General features: G+C 43.4%; 1 protein-coding gene across 1 annotated transcript; it reads left to right on the top strand.

Annotated features, from left to right (window-relative positions):
• The first annotated feature begins 1,406 nt into the window (after positions 1 to 1,406).
• tfe3a (transcription factor binding to IGHM enhancer 3a) lies at positions 1,407 to 11,176 on the top strand. Its single transcript, XM_084014943.1, has 11 exons — positions 1,407 to 1,722; positions 2,174 to 2,272; positions 2,375 to 2,428; positions 2,769 to 2,931; positions 3,022 to 3,180; positions 3,268 to 3,366; positions 5,802 to 5,919; positions 7,367 to 7,423; positions 7,985 to 8,060; positions 8,554 to 8,701; positions 8,826 to 11,176. Exons 1-11 carry the CDS (start codon positions 1,601 to 1,603, stop codon positions 9,207 to 9,209), a joined length of 1,479 nt encoding a protein of 492 aa, XP_083871069.1. The 5' UTR covers positions 1,407 to 1,600; the 3' UTR covers positions 9,210 to 11,176.
• Positions 11,177 to 11,859: the final 683 nt, after the last annotated feature.

Here is an 11,859-nt window from a genome sequence, read left to right as displayed (position 1 = left end):
TTCTTCCCTCACAGTGTTAAGGACTGTAATGGGCTACTGTTATCAGACCTTGGACAACCAATCAGAGGAGTGTTCAGTGATGTCATTTAGTTGAACAACATCATTTTCTTGCTATAGTAACCGCTGGGTTTCTGGAGAAGCATGTTACCATGGTAACCGAGCTCCGCATTCCACAGGGTTACCCCAAGCAACCGTTGGAATCTTTTTACCGTGACAACAGCATCCCCTACCATCGCCTGTCTCCGGGTGTAACAGCAGCTGGTTGTTTTCTTCTTCTTCCTGTTGTACTTCTGGTATCTTGTCATTGATTATTGAGTATTGATTGATTAATTGCAGGTTATTGGTTAGTGGCCGGCCACTGCCGTCCATCCTGTTACCCATCATGCACTTCTGTAAGAAAATACAGTGAGAAATGTTCATGAGGTCACAAATGAAATAAAAACATTAAAACTTGACTTTCTTGAAGCACATTTACTTCCACTAGTACTACTAGTAGTACAAGTACTACTACTAGTAATATAACTACTACTAAAATTACTACTACTACCACTGCTACTAGTGCTGCTACTACTACTACTACTACTACATCTACTACGACTACTATTTCTACTACTACTACTACTACAATTACTAGGCTACTACTACTACTACTACAATTACTACTACTACTGCCACTACTACTACTACTACAATTACTACTATTACTACTACTACCAGTACTATTACTACTACTAATAATATAATACTGACAATAATATATTATTATTTTATGTCTCGTATTATATTTCATGTCTAACTCATTCCAGCAATGAAAGACCAACCCACGGCCCCGCCCCCCGCCTCTCTTCGACTCTCTGTTTGGACGGTTCTCCTGTCAGTCTACACTCAGTCGATCAGCTTTTGTGTATGACGTCATTTCGGATTTCCCCGCCACTCTCACTTCCCGGAACAGAAGAAACAACAACAAACAAGATGGCGGCTCAGCGCTGAGGCTCAGCAGCGGCTTATTGGCTCAGCTAACAACAGCCGCGCTCCTATTGGCTGTCAGCGAACACAGCCGCGCTCCTATTGGCTGTCAGCGAACACAGTCGCGCTCCTATTGGCTGTTGGTGAGCAGCTCACGACGACGGTCCGAGGGAGATCAGTCCAGACGGAGAGAGCCGCCTCCTGCTGATGGCTGACACACAGAACCAGAACAGCTAGAACAGACCTGGAGAGTTCGTTCGAGCTACTATAGTACTATCATAGTACTATCATAGTACTAAGATAGTACTGCCACTATGATAGTACTATGATAGTACTATAGCACTATCATAGTACTATCATAGTATAGTAGAACATCTGTTTAAAATGAAGAAGCTGTCCGTTCTATGTGTTGTATATCTATGCTTACTCACAGCCCGTCTGTCTGCCTGCCTGTCTGTGGGTCAGTGCCAGGCTGCTCAGGTGCCTGCTAGCAGCTGTAGGAGGACTCGAACCCGCGACCACGTCGCTAAACGTGCTGCTGTGATTTCACTGAGACTTTGATCCCGCGGTGGCTGCTGGGAAGTAAACAGCCTGTCTGAGCTTCTGTCCGTTAAACGTCCCCGTCTCTGGCGAAATGTCCTCGGACCAGTTCCAGAACCGGACCGGAGCCAACCCGGGGCAGCAGGAGGCCGGGGTCCTGCAGCCGCAGACCGTGTTCGTCATCCTGGACTCGGCTGAAACGCTCAACCTGGTCCGGTGAGTCCCAAAGCCAGACTTTGTCGTTTTAAAGCTTTTGTGCTGATTGGTAGAAATACAGCTGTGGGGAGAGAAGACGGAAGACCCCCGTCGGGTCTCAGGGGTCTTCTGGTTCAAAGGGCACTCAGGTTTCACCCCGAACACGTTTCCGGGTCGGTGTGATGACGTGATGAAGACGAGAGGAACATTAGAATAGGCGGTGTTGTGTCCTTTGATCGATGTTGAACGTCGTGCTAGATGATTGGAGTAGCCCCCGTGTTAAAACGACAGATTTATGAATGAAGTTCGGCTCTTCAGCTGCTAGTTAGACCAGAACCAGAACTCTCGTCACTGTGGAGGTGGATGGGGATGATGACGACGATGACGTCAGAACATCCATCCAACCATCCATCGTCTACCGCTTATCCTGTATGGGGGTCCACAGAGCAGGTCTGACTGTGTTGTGTCTCAGGGTGGAGTCTGGGATCGTGGCCGACATCGAGGTGGACCGGCTGCTGCCGTCAGACTGCGACAACTTCTACCAGATCAAGAGTCAGCCAATCAGCAGCAGGTATGACACCATGTGATCCTCATTGATGGATGATGTAATTTGATATCATGTGATGACATATGATGTCACCAACTTAATTAACAGGAAGCTCTCTCTCCTTAGTACATCAGCAGCAGCTTCATCCTCGTCGTCATGTTCATCTTCACTGTCTTCAAGGTAACACAACTACACAAACAACACACAAACAACACACAAACAACAACACATCTCTTTATATTTGATGTTTGTTTTATATTAAGTAAAAAGTACTAATAGTACCTAAACGTAAATGTAAAAGTACCTCAAATACTGAAGTACAGTCATTACATTTCCTCTTCTCTCTCCTCCTCTTCTCTCTCCTCCTTTTCCTCTTCTCTCTTCTCCTCCTCCTCCTCCTCCTCCTCTCCTCCTCCTCCTACTCCCTCTCCTCCTCTCCCACTCCTCCTACTCCCTCTCCTCCTCCTCCTCCTCCTCTCCTCCTCCTCTTCTCTCTGCTCCTCCCCTCCTCCTCCTACAGGGTTTTGATGAGGCAGGATCTGATGCGTCAGCAGGCTTTGGAGGAGGAGCAAAAGGAGGCTCAGCAGCTCCTCCTCCACTCCAGCGACTCCTCCTGTCCCATCTCCGTCTCTGTGTCCTCCTCCTGCAGACCTCCTGCTCAGGTCCCCGTGGAGGTGCTCAAGGTATGACATATTTTCCTGTTCCTCATGACGGTGTCTGGATCCTACATGTCCCATAATGCACCTGCAGCTGTACCGACTCTTGTCTCTCAGGTGCAGACTCACCTGGAGAACCCCACCAGGTATCACATCCAGCAGGCTCAGAGGCAGCAGGTGCGTCAGTATCTCTCCACCGCCAACACGGCCAAACAGGAGCCAACTGGACCGCCCCCATGCCACGCCCCCCAAATAGGCCCCGCCCCCAAAAGAGAGGTCAGGAATAGAAATCTCTAATAATAGCACATATGTGTGTCCCATTCTGCTGTCTAACTGCATCTGGTCCGTGATTGGTTCATTCAGATGGAAGAGACGGTCATCGATGACGTCATCAGTCTAGAATCAAGCCTGAATGACGAGTTTCTGACACTGATCGATTCTGGACTACAGTTCGCCAACACGGTAAAAAAAACACACAGAAACATTCAGGGAACATCCAAGAAACAATCAGGGAACATTCAATAAACTCTCAGAGAACATTCAGGGAACATTCAGAGAACATTCAGGGAACATGTAGAAAGCATGCCCGTTAGATCATTCCACAAGTGCCAAAAATCCAGAATAAAAACCAAAACACTGAGTCATGTTAAATTATCATGTCAAATTATGTCCAGTCCTTTGGTTTTATTATTATTATTATTATTATTATTATTATTATTATTTACTAGCTTGATAAAAAACTAATAGTGAACAGTGTGCTTGTGTTTCTCACACAAACCACTAGGTGGCGATAAGCTGCTTCTCTTCCGTGAATCAATATTTACTATTGACCCAAATGTAAAATGAATAATTATTACATTATTATAATGTTTTTATTGTGAAGCATTCTGATAATTATCATGATATAATAATGATAATAATGATATAATAATAAACATTTAGGAAAACCATAATGGTACTAGTACTTCTGCAGTGTGGTACTAGTACTTCTACGGTGTGGTACTAGTACTGAAGGAGCCGAATACTTCCTCTCTTCATTCATCATCTGGATGAAAATGTCAAACAGAAACATTTCACCGACTTCCTCGTTTCTGCTGCAGCTGTGGGCGGAGCCTGTGTGTGTGTGTGTGTGTGTGTGTGTGTGTGTTTCAGACAGATAATCACTGGGAGTTTTTTGTTTCTTAAAGAGACGTTTCCTCATTTTTCAACAGTCGTCTGAACACAAAGAGGAATAGCAGCAGTGTGTTAGTGTGTATCAGTGTGTTAGTTTGTTATAGTGTGTGTGTCTGTGTGTGCGTGTGTGTGTGTGTGTGACTGTGTGTGGAAGCAGAGAAGATGAGGTTTTTAGTTTTACTGCCGGACCATGAGAAGAGGAGGATTAAATCAGAGGTAAAGAGTCTCCCTTGTTGTTTCTGCTCAGGTTGAGTTTAGGGCATTTAGCAGATGCTTTTGTCCAAACTGTCCAACTTACAATATGTATGTACAATACTGTAAGATCAGTAGGGGATGAAGTATTTGGATTCTTCAGTAAAATTATAATCGGCACAGTGAACTTAAAGTACAACAAAAGTAAAAGTACTAATGAAGCAGATTATTGTTCCAGCTATTAGTTTCATATGGAAACAGCTTGGACTGAGAGGGACATTCATTCATTATTATTATGAGTATTATTATTATTTATGTGTGTCTCTTTTCATATCAGTCTGAAGTTAAACTGCAAAGTTAAAAGTAATAAAAACATGATGATATCTTCCTGTAAGTCCAGTGAGCTCAGTGTGTGTGTGTGTGTGTGTGTGTGTGTGTGTGTGTGTGTGTGTGTGTGTGTGTGTGTGTGTGTGTGTGTGTGTGTGTGTGTGTGTGTGTGTGTGTGTGTGTGTGTGTGTGTGTGTCGCCTGCGGGATCACTTGTGTTTATTGGCGCCACCAGAGAGGAGGTGGGGCTTCCCTCCACGTAGACCCCAACCAGGTTTTATCACCTTAATCATCAAGAGGTGCTCGGTGGATTTCACCAAGCTGGATTCACTGGATCCAGCAAGACCCACGTGGGCTGGTTCACCACAGCTGGAGGAACCAGAACAAAGTATTGATCTGTGATTTAATATCAATAACCAGATGAAAAGGATGCTGAAATAACTCCATCATGATGGTGATCAGTAAAAAAGTGTCAAGTCATGCTCTGTTAGGTCTGTCTGCAAGACCACAAGATAACTACTTTTAAAACGCTGGTTTTCTGAATGGAGTCTGGTTCATGGGTGCTAGGCTATGCTAACATTGTAGCTGCTCCATTAACACTCCAAATAAGGTAATCTAGACATAAATACGGCAGAGAACTTGTTGTTTGGACCACAGACAGTCTCTGGTTTCTCCACATAGTGTGGTCTGGTCTGGTCTCTGGACTAATGTGAGCTACTATCTAGACCTCTAGGGGACCATGTGGGGGATGGCATTGTTATAAAGTTGTTATAACGTTGTATTTGCATTTTCTGTGAAGCTGCATATGAAGTTGTTGTTTCTGCATCATAAACAGTTAATGAAACATTCAGACAGTTGAAGTTGAGAGAAGAAGACTGATTCACATATTGATGAGGATCAATATCAGCCTTTCATCTGATCCCATCTGATTATGTCTGCAGTTACACTTCTGTTTAGTGAACGACGGCCTTCATTTCAACTGTTTCAGCAACCACTGTGACCTCTGACCTCTAGCAGCTAGTACATCCTGAAGGTGTGTGTGTGTGTGTGTGTGTGTGTGTGTGTGTGTGTGTTATCCCGGTATGCAGCATTTATCAGCAGGAGAGAGCGAGTGAGGTTACGCTGCAGCCAATCACAGTGCAGCACCATTCTCAGCCTCTGATTGATCACTCACCGCTGACTCTGTGTTCTGATGGTACGTTGCAGCTGCCAGTGTCGGGGAACATGCTGGACATGTATGGCGGCGGAGGGATGGCCACGCCCACCATCACTGTTAGCAACAGTTGCCCCGCTGACCTGCAGGTCGTCAAGAGAGAGGGGCACGGTGGGTAACCTTCAGTTAAGCCCCGCCCCCTGTGTGCCCTTCTTTTGCTGAAAATCTCTTCTTCTTCAGTTTGATGAGTCAGCATCAAGACTTCCTGTTAACACACACACACACTCACACACACAGTATTTTCCCACATCATCAGTTCCAACTTCCTGTTCAGTCAACATGAACTGGAAACACTTTCTGCTGTTTCAGCTGTAAAACAGAGTTTTAATCTTCTGTTTGAAACCGCTAAGTCTCAGCAACATCCATATAACGTGCAGGGAACATAAAGATGGAGGGATCCCCTCATGTTCCCTTAAAGGTATCTTACAGGGAATGTAAAGGTAACTTAAAGTTAACGTAGAGGGAACGTAAAGGGAACTTACGGGTAACGTAAAGGGAACTTAAAGGTAACGTAAAGGAAACTTAAAGGTAACTTAAGGTAACATCCAGGGAACATAAAGGGAACTTACAGGTAACGTAAAGGGAACTTAAAGGAAACTTAAAGGTAACATCCAGGGAACGTAAAGGGGACTTACAAGTAACGTAAAGGGAACTTAAAGGTAACGTAAAGGAAACTTAAAGGTAACATGCAGGGAACGTAAAGGGAACTTACAGGTAACGTAAAGGGAACTTAAAGGTAACGTAAAGGTAACATGCAGGGAACGTAAAGGGAACTTACGGTTAACGTAGAGGGAACGTTAAAGGTGCTATTGACACCATTGATAACATCCAGCCACTAGATGTCGCACTCACTCCTTCCATTGCGGCCACGTCACAACACAGCTGTTGCTCGAAGTGCATGTCCCTCAATGGGTTGCCAATGTTCGTGTTTGCCAAAAGCTAGCTTTAGCGATATCTTTCCGGTCCAGAAGGAAAGTGGCCTCGGCGTGGCTTTTCAGTCCTTGAAACTCCTTCAGCTGACTCCGACGATCAAACGCTGAACCAACGTTCACTCTGGTCTTGCTCCTCCTTTTGCCACTTAGCACTTAGGACTGGTACGGAAATGCCGTCTACTTACCGTCGACCTCAGCCATTTTTACGTTTTTTCCACACTTACTGGCAACCCCAAAGACTCCTGACCACTGACTACACAGAGATACCACGTGATACCAACGCCGTTATTTGAATGTTTTTTTTTTTTAATTATTCATTTACATAAAATTTTTATCAATATGACCTTTAAGGTAAGATACAGTGAACTTACAGGGAACGTCGAGGGAACAAACCAACTAATTAAGAATTACAAATCAAACCCAACTTAGGATCCACTTAGCAGCTCCGTTGTCATGGAGATGGATCTGTGAAATTAAATTCTGATAATAAACTGCAGGAAGAATTTGAAATGTTTTACTGTTGCTATTGATGTTTGTTATTGATGTTGTTGTTGGTGTTGATGATGTTGTTGTTCATGATGATGTTTATGTTATTCATGTTGTTGTTGTTTTTGTTGTTGTTGTAGAGGTGGAGACCAAAGCTCTGATAAAAGAGAGACAAAAGAAAGACAACCACAACCTCAGTAAGTACTGGACCAGTAAAGACCCGGGTGGATCCAGAACGCAGGTTTAGTCACAACTCTTGTTTGTTAACGCTGACAAGAGGGATGGGTTGTTGAAGCAGCGTTCTGTTGGTAGTTAAAGCTGCTGGGTTCAAATAGCCGCTGATATATGTGAGATACTGTATATATTATGTAATATATATGGCTAACAGTTCCACCACAGAGGCTCTGTGTTCTCCAACACCAACGTCTCGTTGCTGCAGTTATGTTGCTCCGCTTTCTAAGGATGAACTCCATGAACTCCTTTTCTCCATAAACACAGTAATGTCTCTAACTCTCCCAGTTGCCATGGTGACTCGTAGTATCGCAGCTCCATTGAGATTGCTTTGTAGAGTCGGCAGGCACATTGAACCTAGTTGATCGAACTAGAGTCCAGGGTCAGGTTCAGAGTCCAGGGTCAAGTTCAGAATATTTTTCTGGACTCCCCCAGATGACTAAATAAATAAATAATAATAATCATAATCATAATCGTAATAATACTAATGTAAGAGTATAAAGGGTGTTTCTCTGATTGTGTTCCAGTCGAGAGGAGGAGGAGATTCAACATCAACGACCGGATCAAAGAACTCGGAGCTATGATTCCCAAATCCAACGACCCGTCAGTAAACGCAACATCCTGCCACTTATACTACTAATATTACATTACTAATACTACACTACTAATACAATTAATACTACGTTACTAATACTAAACTACTAATACTAGAGTACTAATATACGCCAGGAATACAACTAATACTACACTACTCATATACACTACTAATACAACTCATACTGCACTACTAGTATTGCACGACTAATACAACTTATACTACACTACTAATACAACTAATACTACACGACTAATACAACTAATACCACACTACTAATACAACTAATACTACACTCCTAATACAACCAATACTACACTACTAATACAACTAATACTGCACGACTAATACAACTAATTCTACACTACTAACTACTACTACTACTGTAATAAATAAAAGAAGACATATCATAGCTGGTGATTAAAGAATAATAAATAAGTAATGTATTATTACTAGTAGCTACGTGCTGCGTGCTAATGAGGCCTGTGATTGGTTGATCAGGGAATCAAAGTGGAACAAAGGAACCATCCTGAAGGCATCGGTGGATTACATCCGAAAACTTCAGAAGGAGCAACAGCGAGCCAGAGAGATGGAGGAGAGACAGAGGAGGCTGGAGAGCACCAACCGCTGCCTGCTGCTGCGTATACAGGTGGGGGAGGGGAGGGGAGGGGGTGCACTGTACGGGGGAGGGGGTGCACCATAGGGGGAGAGGGGACCTGGTCCTCAGTCACCTGTACATCATGTAAATGATGTCTTTTGTATCTCGGTTCTAGGAGTTGGAGCTTCAGACTCGCGTCCACAGCTTCTCCTCATCCTCCTCACCCCTCCCCACCTCCTCCTCGTCCTCTCTGGACCCCACGGCCCTGCTCTCCCCCCCGTTGCCTCACCCCTTCTCCTCCTCCCCCGCCTCCTCCCTGGTGACCCCCTGTCTGGGTCTGGATGCCCTGAGCTTTGTGGAGCTGGACGAGCCTCAGGGGGCCGCCGGTGTCTTCTCCACGGACCTGATGACTGATGTGGGACTGACGGAGCTGGGAGACTTCCTGATGGAGGAGGGGGGAGGGGGGGGAGGGCGAGTGCTGTCTGACCCCCTGCTGTCCTGTGGAGCCTCAAAGACCAGCAGCAGGAGGAGCAGCTTCAGCATGGACGAGGACCTCTGATGACGTTTCCACACACACAGAAAGCCCATTCTCAGACGGAGCAGACCTGAAGCTGATTGGCTGGTCATGAACAAACCCACAGCTGATTGGCTGTTAGAAGCTCCAGGTGACTGCAGGTGATCAATAACGCTGAAAATCTGGTTTAAAGTCTGAAATTCAGATTAGAAACCAAGATCGTTTAGTTAAGTTTAACAAATGAACATAACTCTTTCATTTTTAAATACATTTACATTTTGAGATAATAATTCAAAATTCTGAATTATTGTCTGATAATCGAAGTGACCTTTCCTTCTTTATCTTATAATTTGTACAGAAAGTTTATTTCTCTAAAATGTTCCCAAGAAATAGTTTTGCTATGTAGCATTAGCCCGTTCACCTATAGCTCTACTCCTGGCGACGCCACCCCATCAGTGATGTCACAGCAGGTGTTTCACCTGCAGCAAAGCAGAAATCAGATGGTTGACTTTTTGAGATGATTCATTGCTCACCTGTTGTGACCACTTCAGCCAGCAGGTGGCAGCAGAGTCCCAGGTGTTTACTCACCTGGGACTCTGCTGCTGCAGAACAACAAAGTCTGTTTCCTGGACCGTCGGGAATCTAAAATCACTGTGCTGGAAACAATCACGAGGACTGATCAATCATCAGTATTGATCTGTTTGATGTTTGATTTCTGATGAATGTGAGGTTCAGAGGAGTCAGAAGGGAAACTGTAACTCTGTTTACTGGAGGTCATGAGGCCGAAGACCCCGTAAACCGAGAACCCCGTAAAGCCGGCAATCATGTATGTTTAGTCTGAACAGTGAACATGAGAAATGCATTAGAAAGACGAATCAAACGTTCTGAGAGTTCTACATTTGTTAGATTGAAGCATAATCAATGAACTATTATGGATTTAAAATGTACATATTTGTTGAACTATAAAGCCTTTTATAAAAACAAAACAAAAACTTTTTATATCACAATAATATAAATGAATATATCTGAAAGCATTTTTATGGGACGCCCGTTTGAGATCATCCATCCAGCTCTGATTTTAAACTTACAGAGTTCATAAATGACTGCTGAGTTATCTGTTAGCGGTTAGCTGTTAGTGGTTAGCTGTTAGTGGTTAGCTGTCATCTACAAACTCCACGGTTTCCGTCAATGAGCTCAAAGCGAAACAAAAAAACTGGTGTTTTTATATATCATCACAAATGGCTCTGTGGTGATCCACGTCGGTCCACATTCGTCCTCTCGTGGGAGACTTGAACCTACAGACATCCGTTTGCTGCAGGTGGCCATGTTTTCACGATAATGTCGCAGATAGACCGGGACGCGTTCAGATACTGACGGTTATCTCTGAACTCTGGAGTTCAGAGATAACCGTCAGTATCTGAGCCCACAGACCAGACAGATATTGAAGATAAAAGCATGCTAACTAACAGATAGCTGTTTGTCTATGAACTCAGTAGGTAACTGCTAGCTAACAAGTTTAGTTCAGGGCTAACTGCTATGTTATCTAGCTGTAAGCTATGTTACAAACTGTGATTCTTACAGGGATCTAGTTTAATGCCGGGTCACTAGAGCTAACCCATGCTAGCACCCACAGCTAGGTTGTCAGCTGTTTATAACCTCCTTTGGTTCAATAATTAAACTCTGATGTCTAGAGAAACCGGACTCAGCTGGTCTAGAGAAACCGGACTCAGCTGGTCTATGGAAACCGGACTCAGCTATCTGGATCCAACTGTTAGCGCATTAGCTTAGCTTTAGCTTTGACAGTTTTAAATTCCAGCGGATCAGTCGTCAGTTTTCAGTCTTAATAAAGGGATTTTTAAATTGCTGTTGTTGTTTTGTTTATGACATTTGTGTTTACAAGCATCCGGTTTATTGTTTCAGTAGTCTGAGTATCGTCTGTTTCAATTCAGCATCATGTTGGTTTTTATAGATTCAAACCTTTATATAGAAATAAAATCATTTAAGAAAGTTGATTTTGTTTGTTGTTTTTTTTTATTGTGTTTGTATGACAACAATAATACATGTTATTCATACAGCAACATGCTGTATGAACCATGCTAGCTAGCTGCTAAATCAGTCAAAGCAAAGTGAACAACGTGATGCTTCATCCAGTATCTGGTCCCAGTATAGAAGACCATCATATCAGCTGATCAGTAATCAATAACAATCAATAACACTGATTCAGCACATTGAACGTTCTGATGGTTTAAAGAGAGAAAAGATGATTAGAATTATTCTAATAATCTGATTGTAGATTATGATTATGATGATGATTTGAATCATTTAATTATCTTCTGATCTTTCTGCTCTGATCTGAAAGCATTGATCAGCACGGTCACGCCATAAACTATAACTGATATTTATTGATGATTTATGTTTCTCTTCATGTTGACAACAATAATCAAATATAAAATCCAGCAGATGTCGACATGAATATGAAGCATTTTTATCAGTTTTATTCATGAACACTAGTAACTAAAAGTTTCTGTTGAAAATATCAAACTGTTGTTTTATGTATGACGTGTGTGTGTGTTTGTGTGTGTGTGTGTGAGTGTATCTCGCTCTCTTTGATGTCAGACGCCCTGGAGTTCAGAGGTCAGATGGCATTGTCATCTCAGTGATTTCCTGTTTCCTGTTTGGACGTCCTGGCACATCT

Source organism: Eutrigla gurnardus, assembly GCF_963514095.1.
Source record: "Eutrigla gurnardus genome assembly, chromosome: 8".
Classification (NCBI taxonomy): Eukaryota; Metazoa; Chordata; class Actinopteri; order Perciformes; family Triglidae; genus Eutrigla; species Eutrigla gurnardus.
The sequence above is the reverse complement of the archived record's forward strand: the minus strand, read 5'-3'. Positions and strand labels throughout refer to the sequence as shown.